This window comes from Rhea americana, unplaced genomic scaffold, assembly GCF_003343005.1.
Source record: "Rhea americana isolate MKP2758 unplaced genomic scaffold, rheAme1 scaffold_32, whole genome shotgun sequence".
Classification (NCBI taxonomy): Eukaryota; Metazoa; Chordata; class Aves; order Rheiformes; family Rheidae; genus Rhea; species Rhea americana.
Window position 1 is genome coordinate 1,873,190 of NW_028186446.1, and position 20,442 is coordinate 1,893,631.

At 37.1% G+C, this 20,442-nt stretch overlaps 1 protein-coding gene across 3 annotated transcripts in view; it reads left to right on the forward strand.

The window, feature by feature from the left end:
• Positions 1-20,442, forward strand: part of CDK14 (cyclin dependent kinase 14) — a 330,258-nt gene that overhangs the window by 72,134 nt on the left and 237,682 nt on the right. For all 3 annotated transcript variants that reach the window (XM_085310484.1, XM_085310486.1, XM_085310483.1), the window contains 2 exons: positions 7,016-7,261; positions 19,288-19,382. In XM_085310484.1, the coding sequence (XP_085166610.1) occupies positions 7,016-7,261; positions 19,288-19,382 (341 nt within the window). The remainder of the gene's footprint in view (positions 1-7,015; positions 7,262-19,287; positions 19,383-20,442) is intronic.

Below are 20,442 nucleotides of genomic sequence, written 5' to 3' on the forward strand. Positions count from 1 at the left end.
AGTGGGAGTGACTAGTAAAGAGCAGAAGCACCAAAATGTGGGTAACAGTTTTGTGATGTTTTCTTATGTCCTTATGTACTGGATGATCAAAGTGCAAATGTTTCAGCTTTGTAGGATGTTATATCTAGGAGTGGAAAAACATGTTTAATGGGTCTTCCTAAAAGATGTCATGAGCTTTATAGTAGAATGTCTTTACACTTCACAAACATTGATTGATTTTGTTTCCCCTGTGTGGTAAGATGTCTAGTCTGGCATGCCAAAGTTTAAGAAATGTTTCTTGGTTATTGAGGAAATCTTTATTAGTATGAATAAATTCCACAGATGTGGGGCATGTCTTATAACTAAGTACCCTAATATGTAATTAATTCAAGGAGTATTCATGACTGTTGTTTATGAACCGTAAGGACTATAAATTACTTACATCTTTTAAGTGATCATTTTCACTCTCTACATGCTACAAGTATGACTTTTGTTTAAGTAGTAAATGAATTGATCCAGCAATTTTTGACTTTAGGAATCCTCTTAGGGAACTCTTAATTTTGCCCACAAAATAATARTGTTAGGTTGAAGCAGTATCGGAAGRTAAGGAAATTTGATTTTTTTTTCTTTACATTAATCCCAGATTTTAATTTAATTAAATTAAGGAATACTGTTGGAACTGGCATACAGTGAATCAAAGACACTTTTTGTCTTTATAATAACCATTCACAGAATCTTTTTTACTAGTTTTTAATGGGGCATACTGTGAACTTTATTCATGGAGCAAAAATATGCTTGTGAGTTCAGGCTCTTGTGATTATGTATAGAAATTCAGCAGTGATTCTTTTAGGAAGAATAAGTTGCCTATTTGTAGACATTATGGTCTTGAAATACGATAAATATTGCAAGGTTGAGGTGAGGCTCTAGGAAATTGTAGCCTAGTGAGCCTTAGTGATGTAATGATGACTAAGTCTGTTTATCCTAGAGCAGCTTTGGATCTCCTCAAACTGATTGCAGAGTTGAGTAGGATGAGAGGAAAAAAGGCTGTCCCAGCTGGTTTACTGTCTGCTGTGCATTGTCTTCTGATTCTGATCAACAAGTAAGAAAGTGRAAGAGTGTAATCTATGCTATATTTATTTGTGGTTCTAAAATTGGGAATTCGAAAGGGTCTTTCTTTTTTGTTTGTTTTAGGTATATGGTAATAGTTCTTTTTACTTTAAAAACACAGAGAAATACTAAAAAAAACACTTAGAAAACAGAGCACACTAACTTTTTGCTTTACATTTCCAGAGACTGTAACAGCTTAAGTAACACTGGAACTGACATGAGTATTTTGATTTGCTATATAAATCTTCCTTTCTCTATTTCTGTCAAAAGTAGAAAAGAGCACTTCATGCAACAGAAAGGTGGGTCTTTGTGCTGTAGGTTTTAAGTGTCGAGTAGACTTCTGTCTCATCATCTTGCTTTTTGTCTTACCTTTTAACTGAGACAGGATAAATAATTGTGGAAAAGTTTAAAAAGCAGATATATTTCAGTTATCTGGGTGTGCAAAATGAGTGAGATATCGGGGTAGTTCTGGTGACTGCTTGGAATATTGATTGTCATACTGTGTGGCAGCAGAAACAAACCAACAAGCAACATTCCATCTAGAATGACTGGCTGGGTAGATGAGGGAAGAGCAGTGGACGTTGTGTACCTTGACTTCAGCAAGGCTTTTGACCTGTCTCCCATAACATCCTCCTACATAAGCTCAGGAAGTGTGGGTTAGATGAGTGGACAGTGAGGTGGATTGAGAGGTGACTGAAAAGCAGAGCTCGGAGGGTTGTGATCAGCAGTGCAGAGTCTAGTTGGAGGCCTGTGGCTAGYGGTGTCCCTCAGGGGTCGGGACTGGGTCCAGTCGTGTTCAACTTCTTCATCAATGACATGGATGAGGGGACAGAGTRCMTCCTCAGCAAGTTTGCTGATGATACCAAGCTGGGAGGAGTGGCTGATACAGCTGAGGGCTGTGCTGCCATTCAGAGAGACCTGGACAGGCAGGAGAGTTGGGTGTAGATGAACCTCMTGAGGTTCARCAAAGGTAAGTGCAGGGTCCTGCACGTGCATCGGTACAGGTTAGGGGTTGACCTACTGGAGAGCAGCCATGCTGAGAAGGAGACTCCTGAGAGTACTGGTGGACGACAGGTTGACCATGAGCCAGCAATGTGCCCTAGTGGCCAAGAAGGCCAGTGATATATGGGGTGATATCCACRACCATTCTGTTATTCTATGAAGAGGAAATACAATTCTGTACTTTACATTAGGGACTCTTAAATAAGAAAAGTAATTGTTGGGCTGTTCATAGAGACTTATATCTGTTTGACCACATTTAGGCTGACAGTTTTTGTTTGTTTGTTTGTTTTTCCCCAAAGCTGAGTTCCAGGACACTCAACTGTTAGTACTGTTAGTTTACTGGATAGGAACATTCATTTGTATTTTCAAATTAAATCTTTAACCACAATCATTTTAGTCCTTGGATAATTTGAGTGCTGCTTTGGAAGTGGTAAGAAAGACTCTTCCAAACACTAACTTCAGAAATGGGAAACTAGTTTCTGTAGGCCTATACTATTTTCTGTGGAGAATTTCTGTGGAGAACAGTAAGACTCTTTCCAAAGAGAGATACTCAGCATTGGAATCTAGTTTAGCTCTTCTAGTATCTTCTAGTCTTGGAATTGAAGCAGAGACTTGGGGGATTAATCTCCTATATGTACAATTTGCTTGTGCGAGTCACCTGTAGATAACTACCTTTCTTTTGTTTTTCCTTTTTTTTCCTCCATGAAGAAGATGCCATTTTTTGATATTAAGTCTGCTTCTGCAGTTGTTGTTGCTTACTGCTGGTTTTCATTATTTTTCTCTGAAGTACTATTGCTCTGACTCCTGCCAAGCTGGAATTTAAGTGGTAAGAAGTGGGTGTAGCCTCTTCTCTATTTAAGTCTTGAGCAGTTTAACATACCCAAGGTGAGAGGCAGTGAACAAGACAGTGCCTTTCTTGAGCCTGTACTGTTTTATGCATTGTTGAATGGGAAAATAATGTCTGCTTAAACAATCCTTGTATGACTGGTTTTTGGCAGACTGTCTGTTACATTTGTAATAACCTATAGCTGTAAAGGTATTAAATTGATTGGTCTTTTGTTTATCCAATTTCCTCAAAAARAGAGAAGGCATAAACCAAGAAAGAATTCATCTATTCCCCAAAGTTATTAGATCTGTTGGCAGCAATACCTGTTCTGAAAGATAAACAAAGCAAAAATTTATCTGTTCCCCAAAGTTATTAGATTTTCTGGTAGAAATATCTGTTCTGAAAATGATAACAGTGACTTCACTGGATCTATTTTAAAAGCCAAGTATTTTTCTGAAATAGTTTATACCACTGAAAGTGAATTGCATAGCACTGCTGAAATTTTTGCTTTGAATGTAGTTTTGAGGGATGGGGTGGGGAATACGAAAATCGTGGTAGATGCTCCTAAAGGGGGGAAAAATTACTTAATGTTGGCATACTTTAATGTTTTATTGTATGAGRATTTAAACTGAAGAAACAGTTATTCAGTTAGTAATTAAAACTSCTTAAAGGCTGATGCTGTTTGCTAGATAGTTATTTTCACGGCTATGAACCTGTGTCTGTTGTGACAAATGCTGTGCTTTATTTGGAACACAGTCCTTAATCTCTGATGTGAAAAGAAAACTGCAAGTAAGAAGCTGAGAGGCTTGATAGACTTTTCCTGACTATGAGCAAGGAACTACCAGATGATAGACAGTGGTCTACACTTCTAAGAGTGTAGATGTTAAGTATCTCTATATACCATTTAAGAATCCCTTTCATATGCTGTGAAGGGAAAAATGATACTTTAATTAAAGGCTGGACAGTGTAATACAAAAATTCAAACCAGTACTATTCCTAAATGTGATCTGGTCATCTCAGCTGAATCTAAGATCATTTTTATGGGTAGGATCTTCAAAATACCTTATGCATCATTCGTGTTCGGTACRCTGTGGCTCAGTTGCATCAGAAGTTACTTTAAAATCAATCCTGACACTAACTAAAGGAKGAGAATGGCAGGTCTGTGCACCTTTTGTCCAACAACAGTAAAAGCAAGGTTGTTATGGTAGCTTAGCTCTTGCCGAAAGAGGGAAAGCTGAAATCACTGTGTGTTTACTGCAGCCTTGAAGTGTGTAATTTTGAACTTACAACCAATGCTTAGCATGGATATTTTAAACTTGCTCCTTTCAGATTTTACAGAGCAAAGTTTTAGTGTTAAATTTGACTTCTTCTAACAATGAAAGATGGTATGGTAAAACTACTGTTTAAATACTGTTTCCCTTCAGAGTTAAGATTGATGGATTGGAAATGTGTGCCTCTGGAGAATGGCAGACATTTAGCTATGTTGGTTTCTCAGTGTGTTGTGGTCAGCAGTCACTAAGGGAGAATGTTTGATTAATGTTAGTGGACTGTTTATACACATGAACAAGGAGTGGTGAACGACCCTCAATGACCGTGCTAGAATAAGAAGTGCTCTGCTGGCAGAGCAGGCAGAGGGGAGCAGGGTGCAATGTCTCCATCTGCACTTTTCTGCAGTCTCTGTTGCTGATGGCCCGGTGCTCAGCCTGCATGTCCACTGCTTCCTGGAGATATATCAGTTGCAAGAAGGGGACTGGTTAGTGTATGTCAATTGGCTCTTAAAAGATTGTTGAGGGAATTTTTCATCCTACCCCAGATTCAAACAAGTGACCTGAATATGAAAGTGTGTCCCCTCAATATCTAATTCCAAACTACTACTACTGGTCATCTCCCTAGCAAAAGCAGTAACTGATGTGTTACAAATGTGTGGGTGGTGGGGTTTTATTGTTTTTTTATAATATGGGCTAAGCAAGAGTTACATTAAAGAGTTATACATACAGATAAGTTTCCCAGTGGAAAAAGAAACAAGAAAGAGTAGTCATGGCATCATTATTTCTAGTATATTTATAGCTGTGGATTGCAAACAGGCAACTGGCTACAGGTGGCCTTTTGGTAATTTGAAAGGAAGACAAGTACAGCTTCTGAACCTTTTCTCCTTACACTCTACCCCTATTTTCTAGATTGTAAGATCCTGGAGGCTGAAGAATACTTCTTCTCATTTTCTGTTTTATTTGTATCTGTGTTGATAATGCAAAATGAAAGTGTTGCTATTTTACATTATGCCAGAAAATCTTCGTTGACAGCAAGCATTATATGAGCATGGATCTGGAAAGCACAGTGGGAGGTATGTGGGTACATGCCTGCATGTGTAAGTTGCTTTAGGGAAAAGAAGCCAATTAATTTTACAAGAAGTCTAATTAAAAATTCTTTATGCAGTAGTTTTTTATATTTTCTCTCGGAAATAACTGAAATATACCAGAATTATGTAGTTGCTTTAATTCTGGCTGAAGAGGGTAATCTCATTTGGAATGAAGAGGGCTTGTTACTTGTCTCAGTTAAAAGTTTGGTAAGTTGGAGAAACTGCTGTAATGAGAAGAAATGAGGACCCTTGTAAAGCCTGATTTGTAACGTTAGTAATGTCCATCGATTAAAGTTGAACTCATATATGACAGTTTGGCCAGATGGCACTGTGCAGCAAGCATACTTTAATTATTCAGAGTATGGAAGAAATCTTTGATCCATTGTTAGAGTGGATCATTAAAACCAGCCCGTATCAAAAACATAAGGTATAGTTACCCATTACTTCTGTGAACAATTGAACTAAATTGGATTTCAAGGCACAGAATTCTACAGAGGAAACTGCAAAGAATAATTTATTGGAAGAGGTTTGTATTGGAGATGCTTTGTGTTATGGGAGAAGAGTACTGTTTAAATACTTTCTTAATACAGTCTTTTCACATTTGACCCATTTTATGACAGCAAGTTTTCAAAGATGCTTTGACTGTATGTGCATAAGTGAAACATTATGTTTGTTTAATTGTATGTAGCAAACAGTATGGTTGATAGCAAATTAATATTTTCTACTCTTAAATACTTGCAAATTATCTTTGAAAAATTATATTGTGGGTTCTTTTCATTTGCCTTATGATTCAAGGAGCCTCTAGGGTCTGCTTACATCACAATTTATAGTTTTTCCCTGTAGCCATGAGAGATAAAATAATTTCTTTTCTTCCCAAGTGAAAGTTGAGTCTCTGATGGCTGAATACAGAAGCTGAGACTCCAGGAGAAGAAAAAAARRAAAAAAAAAACTATAATTATGTGGTTTTAACAAATTTCTTATAAGTTAGAGTGTATTAAGACCAAATATATGAAGCTATGCACTGAAATATCCAGAATTTCTGTTCTGCTCTTTTGAACTAGCACTAGTCATATTTTGGTAGATCAGAAAGCAAGTTGTAGACTTTAAAGCTTGGCAGAATCATACTTCACAGTAAAGAAGAGTTGAACTTCTGTGCCTTAGTGTGCTATGCAGCTGTGCTCTCATGTTCCAGTGCCTGGGAACTGATTTACTGGTTTGATTTTCTGAGACATGTGGTAATAACAGCAAATAACACTGTATAAGCATTATTTTAAAAATACAGTAATACACTGGTATTGGTTCTTTGGCAGGCCAGCACTGAAGTTCATGCACAAAGTACCATCATTTATTTAAGTTTAGTCTCATTCAATTTTAAACAAATGGAAATCAATACTGCTTGCAGATATCAGTCACTACACTGGAGAAAGAAGTGAAGTAGGAAGTGAAGTAGCACTGTTTCAAAGAACAGACTGTAGAAGTTGAGAGAAAATATACACATGTATGAATTCTATGCGTGCTCCTCTTCTGTCTTGCTTTTTCAGGATCTTTTAGTACACTGTGCAGGTATAATTTTTATTGATATGACTGTGTGTGTCTACTACGTAAAACACATATGTAGTTTGCAATCATAAAAATGGAATAGAAAATGAATGCTTGGAAATTCAGTACCTTTTCTGATGCTCAAATGTGGATTGATATGCACTTTAAGCCTGTTACAGTCAATGAATGCTCTTTTTTCCTTTCAGATATGTGTCACAAAGATGTCTACACGGAACTGCCAGGGAATGGATTCAGTGATCAAACCTCTGGATACAATTCCTGAGGATAAAAAAGTCAGGGTTCAGAGGACGCAGAGTAGTTTTGATCCGTTTGAGAAACCAACTAATCAAGTGAAGAGGGTTCATTCRGAGAACAATGCTTGCATTAACTTCAAAACTTCATCTGCAGGGAAGGAATCACCTAAAGTTAGACGGCATTCCAGCCCTAGCTCTGTAAGTTCATAATACCAATATCTGTATGTATACTAGATGATGGAATAAGTAACACTGAATACATGTTTTCTCTCTTTCGGATACTTAAAACAAGAATCTTATGGCTACAACTAAAAGTGTTTAACATATATACTTGTAGTGTTTTACTGTAAGATATAAAGTGTGTGTGTGTGTATGTATATATTTTTTTTGTATATACACACACACATATGTATATATAAAATTATGAAAATAAAACTTGAGAAAATAATGGATTTTGAGATTCCTCTCAGATATTGGCTGGTATATCTCATAGGATTTCTAAGCATTTTATTCTCCTCATTCTGGTAGAATATTACAGCTCCTACAGTGTTTATGATGCATATTTTGCGGGGGATTGCATATTTGTAAAGAGGAAGTTTAGGAAACCATATGAATTGATCCTTCAATTTTTAGATCTAGGTTTTAGAGAAACTTCAAAAACAAATAACATCTGACAGATTTTATTTACATTTTAAAATTCTCTTTATAAAATTAAATAGTAAAAATGCATTTTTTCCCGTTAGAGACAGTGTGTGTGTGTGTGTGTGTGTGTTTGCGCGCACATGAGTGCATGCAAAAACAGCTGAGAAGGGTTTGGTACTACATTACCATTTTTGTTTCTTCTTTAATATTTTGAAAGAAACTAGATAAATAAAATGTCGTATCTTTTATGAAAAATGCTCAGGCAGATTTCCCCCAAGAGACCTTCAGAATTATTGAAAAACTATTTCTGTTATGCTTTGGCAGGAAAAAACCATAATAATGTGACCTTTGAGTTGAAGATTACAGATCTGAGTAGAATGTACATAATACTGCAGTCCTAGTTGGCATGAAAATAATTTAAAAGGTTGATTGTGGGCCCCCCCCCCCCGATCTTCCGGATATCATCTGTCGTCTGTAAAGAAGTTTGCCTGAATTCTAAGTTCTAAAAAGAAAGGCCAGAAATTTATTTGCTATAAATGAGCTTTATTTAACCTATGTGAACTTTACAGATAAGATGTCCTGCCTCTAGGGGACTGTACTTTGTAGAAAAGGTTACATTTTAAAATGTAACCATCTGTAGCAAAAATAAGTTTACTTTTCCATCATGTCATGTTACATATCTGCTGCCAAAGGTGTTTTCCTGCATGCTCTGGATCAATCCATAACTAGTAGTTCTTAGTAGATGTTTAACAGTTATAAAGCTATTACAATTAGCAAGGAAGCATTTTGTTTTTTCAGGTTGTTTTGGAGGGAGTTGTTTGGTACAGGCACTTCAGCCCTTATATATTCAATATGCTACGTGTTATTCAGACCTCAGTTATTTATTTTCTTATTAACATATTCTAAAATAAAACTTAGGTCTTTTTAGAGGGTGAGAAGCTCAGTCTGTGATACAATTTGCACCTTTTTTACTTGCATGTGATGCCTGTTTATTTTTTGGCACTAAAATTGTCAATTTAAATGAATTTATTTGAAAGTCCTTTCTTACTTTTTTTTTTTCCTTTCTGGCATTAGGTCATTTCCCATCTCTACTGTTTTTGTCTTGTTCCTCTTAGAAACTATTACTAATTTCTATGAATGCWTTACATACTTCTTTTCTGTTAAAACTGAGGGCTTTTATTTGCTTTTGCTTCCAGAATTTTGAAGCAGACTTATTTTGACACCATATACTGAAGTCTTGTTCTTCTTTCCCAGAGGGCCCACGCGGTCTCCAAGGATCCCAATGTTTTTCCATATAAATGATATTAATACTTCTTTTGCTTATACATGACTGGTTAGAGCCCTAGCTAAACAAATGTTTTTGCTAATCTTCTTTTATGTAGAGTCACACAGAGTTGGTGGAGGCCTCTCCTATGTTGAAGTAGATGCATAGGAATTTCCTGAAATACAGTTCTGATTTTTTAAACTTCTTGTAATTCTCCCTGGTTTACAGAGCTCTGTTCCGTGAAGTGGCTTCTTTCTCGCTGCTTCGAGGCAGCATGAGTCATTTTTTAGTCTTCCTCACAAACACTGCTCATAAAAACACTTGAGGGAGAACTATTTATGGTATAATGATAGTGTCCACATCAATGAAGAAGAAAGAGACTAACTTCACAGCACAAGGCAGCAGTGGCCTCTCTGCTGGTCACAGGTCACACAGATCCCTATGGGCCAACCCTGCACTCAGACGTCCACGGCAGAGACGCCATCGAGCCAGCTTGTCCCTTCCCCCAGTGCCTTGAGCACATTTCATTGAGCATCTGTCTGTGTGGTTGGGTGCAGGAATTCATCACTCTGGTTTGGAATTACACACAAATTGACTAAGGAAGGGTTTTTGTTTCTTTTTTTTTTCCTAGTCCTAATGTTGTGTAGCAGATGCACTTGCTAGTTCCTCCTTTGCTTTTTATTTGTTCTCCTTCTGTGCCAGAGAGCTGCCACATATGTCCCAGTATTGAATTGTGCCTTGATTCTTCAGAAATGTTTCTCTTGTATAGATTACACCAATCTGAACTGGCATTTCAGTTTCAGCAAAAACTCTGCTGAGGATGTTATGCCCTCTGGATCATAGTGGCTACAGTTATGCAGTTGTGTTTCTGTTTCGGCTCTGCTTTCTATAAACCTTTCAAGATGCTCTGATAGGTGGATGCCACCTGCAATCTACGCTTTCTTTGCTTCATCACTAGAGACATTGAGTCTGAAAATGGCTTCCTTTTAGTCTCTCTCCCTTCTCCTAGTTTAAAGTCCTCTATTCCCCTCAGCTGAAGAACTGATATATGACAAAAGGTAAATGGCAGAGGCCTACTGTCTCTGTATCTCTCTTGCAGATTTACCACCTGCTCTCTGCTCAGGTGAAAGTCCATAATTTGTCTGAAAGATAACATTTTTCAAGATGCCTCCTGAATGACCATCTTTGGATAGTTTAGGCCTAGGGCATTAAGTTCTGTTTAGAYTAGTGTTAGAAGCCTGTTGGCCACCTGGCACTTACCGGCTTCCATGCTTGAAGATCACCAAGTAATACATTTTCCATTTTGTGTTTTCTGAATCTTCTGCTGTTAATGGGCGAGAGCTCTATACCTTGTGGTGAGAAAGACYGTGCAGAGAAGTTTGGGAAAGCTGGAACTAAGTTTTCCTATCCACAGATTTTCACTTGGAAAATAAATCATTTACTCTTCAACCTGAAGTAGTTTTCTGCAGCTAATGTCACACCTTTCTGCAAGCCTTTAGAAATACTGTGTTGTTGATTAGTACCACAGCATAGAGTGAGAAGTTAGCACGATGTTCTTACAAAAAAAAAGTTTAATGTTTAAAGTCATTCCCTCTGATAGTTAGTCATTATGTAAAACAGTGACATTGCATTTTATTTTCTTCTTCTTCCTTTCTGTTAAACATAAGAAAACATACATGAATCTGATCTCAAAACTCTTCAATTTATTTGAGATTGAATGTTCTTCCTGAATGAAATTTTCAGCAGGACAAACATGCTTTTTTAAAACATATTAGAATTACTATTTGGATGATCTTCACCTGTAAGGGAATGAACTAAGCGTAGGTCTACCTGTGCATCCCCTGTTGGCCACSTTGGTGGAAGGCAACTCGGCTAGGCAGACCCTGGTGCTGCCCCAGCACAGCTGTTGCTATGTTCTGCTCTGAGCACCATGCATGACTAATAATGTCTTCTAATTAAGCAGACTGTTCCAGCTTGAAATCTAGTCTTTCAAAAACTGAATTCACAGCACATGTTGCAGAATGCACCTGTCAACTTCTCTGGCTTTACAACCAAATTTCGTGTGTGTGTGTATATATAAGTATATATCTTTATTAACTATCGTCGTGAAAATCTTTTGCTTACCAAAGAAAGAAACTTGATTTTCTCCTTTCCCTAGCAGAATAAAGATAAAAGAAAATAAACTGGATGGGTAGGAAGTGGGGGAGAGTATAACTCAAAAACAACCCTTTCTGCACCGAATAAAAACTTGTTTTGGGAGATGATTTGAATCTGCTTTTTTAAAAGCTGCATTTGAGATCCCTGCTTTTGGGCATGTGACATTATTGTTACATAGATAAAGTTTTATTGTATATAAGGTACACATTTTATATACTAAAATAGTACCATCACACAATATTTAATAAAATTTTGTGTATTTTATAACCTAGACATCTGGTCAAGATTTAGTTACCTGATAGTACACATCAGTGTTTATTCTTTGATTGGCTTAAAATCCAGGGTAATGATCTGTTAATTCAAACATTGTGCCAGGTTATGCACACTACCTTTCAGTTATTTAAATCTAAATGCAGTGAAACACTACTTTTCTACCAACTCACATAAATGTAAAATATGCTTTGAGGTGAAAATTAATTGGATAAGCAGTGCGTTACTGCTTTTTTGCTTGCACTTATTTTTGGGAACATAGCCTTTCATCTACTTTTTTAACTTTAATTTTCACTTGTATTATATGCAACTTTCATCTAAAAAGGAATGCATCAAAAAGCATGAATTGATTGTATTCACACTTTATAAATCTATTGCATAAGAAACATAACTGCAAAGCAGAAATTGAACTTGCTTGTTAAYAGATCAGCTGTGAATTAGCCATAGACAGGAGTTTGTCTCAAAGTGAGTCATCTTTGGTGTCTGCCATGCTTACCAGTCTGCCTGGTGTAGAGAAGCTTTCTTATTTTTATGAATCCATTACTTACAGGATAACTTCATCCCTTCTTGGTGSGTGCTTTTTAGAGAAGTAAGATAATTCCAATTAACTCTCAGTGTAGAGAGTCAATTTTTCTTTTCAAGGACAAGGATAGTTTTTTTTTCTGGAGGGATACTCTTTAAATGATAAAAAGTGGTAGTTGGTCCCACTCTTATGCTTTAAGAGTCTGCAGCACAAGTAAACATCCTTAAAAACTGCATCCAGCCCTTTCAGAAGGAGCTCTATGGTAGCTCTTCCTCAGATTGCTCTTGATGTTAAAGGCTGCATGTTAAAGGGATAAAAAGACATGAGTGATGGGAGKGGAATCAAACATTTGGAGACTTCTATTTAATGTTCTGTTTGGATTCTTGTGCATCTCTGTATCCCRTGAATACTGTCCTTGAAACAGTCCAAATTGCAAAGTTTTAAAAGAAAGAAAAAAGGTTTGGTCAAATTGACCTGTTACTGCACATAGGAACCTGAACAAAACATGAAGACAAGGGACTAATTACTGTGAAACTTGCATACGGCTTTGTAAAGAAAGCTTTACCATTGTGCCAAGGAAGACAAGCTTCATTTAAAAAATGTTTAAAAATTTTTAAAATTTGATCAAGAGTCTGAAGCCTCTTGGCCTATCCTTTACTCTCATTTTTCTAGCTATGAGTTCATTTCTTCTGAGGTATGTATCAAAAGAGATCTTTTTTGGCTTTAAATAATTTACAGTGGAACTGTGAGCATAATATTTTTCCCTGAGGACAGTTTTATATTGAAGTTTAATATCCTGCAGTTTAAGAAAAAAGTCTATTTAAAACTTAGGCTCAGGAGTGTGACGGTGAAGTATGACATTCACAAGCTGTTTTGCAGTTATGAAAAATGCATGAGAATGTAACCCACACTGCTTGTATAAGAATAGTCAGGTGGTTCTTGATGTGATTTTCCATTAAAGCTTTCTTTACTATCTCGATTTCAAAAATTTTTGTGAAAGGCAGGTATTCATATGGGAGTATAGTGCAAGAAGTTATATGGCAAGATCTTGGAATAAGCCTGTTAGCCCTTCTGCAATCTTCATCAATGAAATGACTACTTGAAATAACCTAGTCAGAAAGGATAGTCTCCCTTCGTTTCTTTTCATCTGTGTTGTTTTTAATACTCCCAGATCAATTTGAGAATACTGGCTTCTTCTATTGTGTATTCAGCATTTTGGCATACTCTTTCCATATTTGTTACTATGATCTGCATTTCCTTAACCTGAGAAAAGAAAAATCTAATCTTGGTTACTGTAGTCCATCCTACTAAAAATATTCACTCTCAGTGCTCAGTGGTATTGTTAGGCTAGTTTTTTGGTGCTGGGAAAAACATAGGCTAACAGTAAGAAAACCACGTGGAAACTATATTCAAAGAAAGTGAAGCACTAAGGCGAACAAGTTCAACTGTTGTTCTTTGAAGGCAAAATACAGCTTTCTGTGCTCCAGTCTGCCAGTTTTACTCTTGCAGGTAACTTGCTGTACCACAATCTGTGCTGACTTTCATGGTATCTTGTGACTTTGAGTTCTTCAACAACTTGTGGACCTTTACTCCGTTCTGTCTTAGTGTCTCATCTATGTTTTCTATTTGAGTTCTTGGAGAGATTTTTTTCCTAACATAAAGATTTACTTTTCAGTAGCTTCCCAGTAATACCAGCTTCTCACTGACCAGTTGTTCAGTGCCTCTTTAATGTTTCGACCATTAAATAGTTTTACCTTGTTCACATGTGCATATGCTTTTTATTTTTTTCTTAGCTTTGAGGGTTCTTTTTGGAGCTAAGACAGCGATCTGGTGCTGAGCAACAGGCTTTTTTTTAAGAACTGCAGTCATCCCACTGACATACAGTATGTGCAAATTTATGTAGGATGTAGAGAGGTCTTATTTTGGCTTACATATGAAAAGTAAAGGATCATAGTAAAGGATTTCTTAGAAAAGAATTTGAAGATTTTAGTTAACTGGAAAGAAGCAATTTGCACATTAAGCAGGTAATCAGCTTTCAGACAAGGCAAAAATTGTCTTATCASAGTTGCATTGTGGCTATGTTTTGCAGGGTCAAAAAGCAGTAAGCAGGAGTAAGACGAAAGAAAGGAATAAAAATGAATAGCACTAGAAGTATTCTGGCCTAGTTTGACAACCTGAGATTAGTGGAAATGTCTTTCTGCAGAAGACTTGCAGAACATTTGTGATGTATGTGTATATGTGCTTTTTTTCTTCCTAATAAGAATTGATCTTTAAAAAACAGCTTTGAGCAAACATTTAACAGAAGTGTTCAGCTAAAATTAATATTCTTTTCTGTCAAGAAATCTTGTCTGAATGAAATTGGAGGATGTGCAGCGATTTTCTAGAATATATAGAAACTTCTTGGGAGTCTACTGCTTGTGAGATAGGTCAGTGGCTGATGCAAGCACTGTAAATCTGATGTGCTCTGGATATGTCTTACTTGCTGTGCGTATTTCCATCAACCACATCCTAGACAGAATAGGGGACACTTGTGATTTAACAGACGTGGATCTCTRTGTGTAGTATTGCCATGTATTTTGCTGGAAGGAATACAGTCTTTATAAGTGAATTCTACGTCACATTYTAATATTACCATTTATTAAAAAAAAGAAATTGTTAACTTGTAACAAGGCACGTTTTTTCAGCAGAAGTGAAAGTGGTTGAGAAAGCTAAACAGTAATGTGGAGAGATCTGACGAACAAAATTCATGACTGAAGTTGGAGAAATAGCTATATGAAAGAGGGTGCAATAATAAAGTAGGGAAAACTCAAATATAATTGTCAGCAATTACATGGAATTTCAAATTATTTATATCCCTTAAGTGCAAAGATAGTCCTTTCTTTAGGTCCCTTTAAAATTAAAACTTAAGGTTTCGTATTTTTGAAAGTCATTTGAAATGCTTTTCTACACTAAATGCCTTCAAAAATGGTAAGCTTTTAAAAATTGCAAAAGCAAGAAAAAAAGAATGTCCACTTTTACAAGTGGAGCTATAATAACGTGAGATATTGGCCTGTGAGCAACCCCATTTAGTAATCCAGTTGGAAGAGAAGGCTGAGCTTGACTGCAGAGGTGCAGTAACATGGGAGATCAGCCACATTATTTTACTGCATGTGGACAGACGGTGCTAATGGGCTGGGTTTCTACTTATTTAGGGGCATTCTTGCTTGGCATGAGCAGGCAACAGGGAAGAGATTTGGGCTGCTTGGAGTGGGGAAGAGGCAGGTGCATTGTGGAGTGGAGCTGAAGAGTGGAGCTGTGTGACACTGCATGGGGGACCCACGAGGACAGTCAAAGCTGGCAGCCTTCTTGCCCGATCAGGAGTGAGTGCTTCCTCTTCATCTTGCCAACGTGAGCTTTTATCTTTGTCTGTTCTTGGAGAGGATGCAGCAACTCCCTGGAGGAGAATGAGTCAAAGATATGACCTTAAAGCAGTACCTTTGTCAGCTGGAATGTGGGGAAATAAATTTGAGATTGTAGGAATCATTATTGTTGATGATTTAGTGTGTGATAAAAGATTAAAGGCATCCTATTTCCCATCAAGATCTTAAGGCATTACTAGTGGTTGTGACCTTTATATTATGGTTTACAGTGGTATAAAATAGAAGTATATTTCAGCATGAAAATCAGAGCATGGATATAGAACATATGTATAAATAGTATTCTTTTTCTCTCTCACTATATGAAGAGACCAACATCAAACTGTTCACTTTTCTTAACTAGGACAACATGTCCACTCCAGCCAAAGTTACTCGCTGTGAGTTTGCAGCCTGCAAATGTTTTGCTATCCTTTTTCACTGCCTGGTACTGAAACATCCAAACACGTTTTCCACAAACAGTTTCATAATGTTACCTTAACTCATAATTGTAAACTTAAATGAAAAAAAAAATGCTTGAATAAGTATTTCAGCCACCTCTGTTAGTGACATCTTAATAAAATTGTGACTTTTTCAAAAAATACCATTTCTAACCAGGCAAAAGGTCTGTTTAAGCACAGATTGGGAACTGAGAATGTAACTCCCTATCTATAATGAAGTGGTCTAAATAGTGTAACAGGAAGTTACACTACTACTACTATGGGAACAGAGTTCTCATACAGTGTATTTTCATCAGTATATTCACATTTAGGACTTGAATAGYGAAAGTAATACAGAAATTATTCTGGATGTTGAAAAGGAATGAAAAGACTCAGTTTTGCAAGCATATATGAATCACAGAATCATAAAATCAGTAAGGTTGGAAGGGACCTCTGGAGATCATCTAGTCCAACCCCCTTGCGCAAGCAGGGTCACCTAGAGCACAGGGTTGAATCCAGGCAGGCCTTGAAGATCTCCAGAGAAGGAGACTCCACAACATCTCTGGGCAACCTGTKCCAGTKCTCYGTCACTCTCAMAGGGAAGAAATTYCCCCTCACGCTCAGGCAGAACTTCCTGTGCTTCAATTTCTGCCCATTGCCTCTTGTCCTGTCACACGGAACAACTGAAAAGAGTTTGTCCCCATCCCCTTGACACCCTCNNNNGGTACTTGTACACATTGACAAGATCCCCCCTCAGTCTTCTCTTCCCCAGGCTGAAGAGGCCCAGCTCTCACAGCCGTTCCTCACAGGGCAGGTGCTCCAGCCCTCTGATCATCTTTGTAGCCCTGCGCTGGACTCTCTGCAGTAGCTCCATGTGTCTCTTGTAGTGGGGAGCCCAGAACTGGACACAGGACTCAAGATGAGGCTTCCCCAGGGAAGCCAGCAGGGAAGCCTCGACCTGCTGGCAACACTCTTCCTATTGCACCCAAAGATACCATTGGCTTTTTCGGCCACAAGGGCACATTGCTGGCTCATGGCCAATGTGTCATCCACGAGCACTCCCAGGTCCTTCTCTGCAGAGCTGTTCTCCAGCAGGTCAGCCCCCAGCTTGTACTGGTGCCTAGGGTTATTTTTCCCTAGGTGCAGGACGCTGCACTTGCCCTTGTGGAACCTCATGAGGTTCCTCTCTGCCCAACTCTCCAGCCTGTCCAGGTCTCTCTGAATGGCAGCACARCCCTCAGGTGTGTCAGCCACTCCTCCCAGCTTGGTATCATCAGCAAACTTGCTGAGGAGGCCCTCTGTCCCTTCATCCAGGTCACTGATGAATAAATTGAACAAGGGTGGACCCAGTACTGAACCAGYGTTTTAAAGGGCTGTGCACTGCAATATTTAGGTCTGCTTTTAAGAAAGATTGAGTACTTTTTGTAGATTAGGCTTAAGATCCTAAATATGAGTCTAWATGGTGTGCAACTGAGCATGATTTAGAGCTTCCCAGTTGCTTTCAGCCCTAAACGTGCAAATCCACATGACATAATGCTGTGTGGGTGTACTAGACATACTTTTTTTTGTAGTGTGACAAGTAGAGCACTGACAAAGCAGTCCCTGTGTTTGATTTGATCTTATGAGCTTGCTTTGTAACACTGGGTAAATGTAAGTAAGATTTCTGGTCAGTGCTGATCCTACAAAGCTTCTGCCTTGTGCTGTTTTGGTTGATTTAGGCRTACTCAGGACATAAGCACTGCAGTCTAAAACCTATATAGATAATGCTGATGGCAATTGCAGATTGGGTTTTTTTGAGGTGACTTTCTTGTCTCGGGCAGAAGACAAAAAGTACTTTCCTTCAGTCTCTAAGTCCATCAGAATATCCTCATTCGCTGGCTGGCCTAGAGAATGGGAAAATAGGGAGACTTGGGAGAAGAGGATACACTTCAGAACGCTCACACATTTTCCTAGAGCTTCAGAATGTGTTGCATGCAGAAATGTTTTTCTGCAACTGCTTCAATTACTTTGCTTTGTAAAAATTAACATTAATTTGCAAATAAAAAGTGCTTAAACTGGATTCAAGTTGTTCATGATTGAAACTTTCTTCAACTGACTTTTTTTCTTAAGGCACTTCCATTTAGGATTTTTAGCTCAAATTTTTCTTCATATTTTTAATAGTTTTTCTTTAAGGGAAGGTGGTGGATTGGTGTAKAAAGGGAACAAAGATTAAAAATTTTCATTTCCCCTTTGAATGACAGTTTGAAAACTTAATTGAAAAGATTGAAACAAAACTTAAAACCTCTTTAAAGAAAAAATCCTCCTGAAGTCTGAGGTTTTTAATGTGTATATATGTATATATTTGTGTATATATATGTGTATTAAATCGTCAAAATCTGCTATGTTAATGAAGAATTATTTGTTGTATATCATGGTATTTCTTTTCTATACACATGCATTCTGTAGCATGCATATCTTTAAATGGATATTCAGCTATACAAACAAAGACCTAGTAAAGATATTATTTATTATTGAAGATCTTTACTACTCGTGTCTAATATCTGTAGTTATAGACTGGCCTGATTATACAAATGTTGAAGTTATAAAAGCAGTTGTTGTGTTGTGTCCTTTGGAATAGCATTTGTTTCACTGACTAAAAACTAGGAAACGTGATTTTATGTAATACTACTCATATCTTATTTCTTCCTCAATTTTTGGTGTCACTTTTCAAAAGGAATCATTTTTGTGTCAGGTGAATTTCTATTTTTGAAGCTTTGTGGTGTTCTTTGCTAGGACTATGGGTAAGTGGGGCAAGTGCCAGCCTTTCACAAAGGTCAGCTGAGCTGTCTGGCCTTTTGAGCAAGGTTCTGTGTTTGCGTGGTTTGGTTATAGACCCCTTCCTTAGGCTGCAGACATTAAGCCTAATGAATGTGAGTAGACTTGYGTTGTGTGTATATGCCATTAAAAGTGTGGTGTGATTGTATTTGCAAGCTGAAGACTCTTCAATAGAATATCTTGTTTCTGAATTAAAGGTGCATTCCTGTAAGAATTTGACTGAACAGTGGTTGATATACCAGGGCCACTGACTACCTGTAATAGAGGTTTTGGGTAGACTTTGGTTTAAATTCATTTTTAATTTAACAGGCATGTGTAATCYGATTTTATAGGGCAGATTAAGACCGTTGCTTAGATCTCTTGACAAAGATAAGATGGCTTAGTTGTTAATCATCCTTTTCCTAGTATAAAGTGATAAATGTGAAAAGGGAAACAGAAATCTCCCTTTCATTACAAACGTAATCCTTTTGATGTTTGCAGTGATGCAAGGATATGGTTGAAATCAGCAACCATCTGGGGTGTTGAATGATGTTTGTTTGAGTAGCCTATTCCATTCTTTCTTTAGCTGAACTATTAACTTTTTCATTATTGGCTGCTAAAAACAAATGTAGGTCTATGAGTTTTGGTAATAACATTTGATCTTTCAAGGCTGAATCAAAGCAATTATTGTTGTCAGGTGAAATACATGTTGAAAGGTCATTTTTTTTGTTGTTGTTGTTTAGCCTACAAGCCCCAAGTTTGGAAAAGCAGACTCATATGAAAAACTGGAAAAACTAGGGGAAGGGTCCTATGCTACAGTATACAAAGGGAAAAGCAAGTAAGTGTATTTTTTCATTTAATTTTCTGTTTAAGGATAATCAGAAGGTATTAATTAATGTTGCAGCACTTGCATATGTAACCCTATGAAAGAATGCAGAATGACRCAGACTTCAGTGAAACTGTACTCTAGTCAGAGGCTGAGGCCATGTTGCATAGGTAATATACTACTTTCGTAGCAGAAGAAGATGAGATCCTGTTCTGTTAATATGAAGGTTTAATTTGTATATTATTATTTTATTACTTACTTAATATCTGTATCAATATATTTAATTTTTAGGGGTAAGCGTACATATGCAGTATACTCTCRGGTATGTTTTTCTGGTGTTCTGAGAGCAATGCTGAATATATACAGTGGCTTTGTTGTTCTTTTTTTGATGTTATAAAAGCTTAACTAAAACATCATGAAGTGGTTAAATGGAATTTTRGACTATTGTGAGTTTAGTTTATTTACAAGAATAGCCAATAGTGATAATGTTAAGACACATTGTAACAGCTACTCTGCCTCATGTATACATGTTAAATACATGTTTTTCAACCACTTTAGCAATACTCGTTGCAATTTTTTGTTTCTAATGACCTGAGTACTTCTATATTGTATAAGATAACTCRATACACTACTTGAGCTAATGCTGTGGTTGAGAATTGCCTTTGTCAAGCAGCATACTTCATGGTATAAAGTTCATATATTTAATTGAGTTTTACTAATTAGACTTTCAGTGATAATAAAGCAGTTCTGAGGGAGAGATCTGATAATTGTGATATCTTTATTTTAAAACTTTGTCCAGTGGATGATGGATGAGGCAACTTACCATTCTCAGCAGAGAGAATATTGTGGCAGTCACGGGACAGAATAACTACTGAAACAGGGATATAAATTTGTTAACATATTCCAGGGCCATCAAGGTGTATCGGTACTGAAAATTAATTTTTCACTGAATATTTGTAATAAATCAGAATTAGGGATGACATTTTTYAGTAGCTTGGAGATTAACGAACACAATGACATTGGACTGGTATGAATAAAAGCATGTCCTAAATATAAAAGAAGTTTTTACART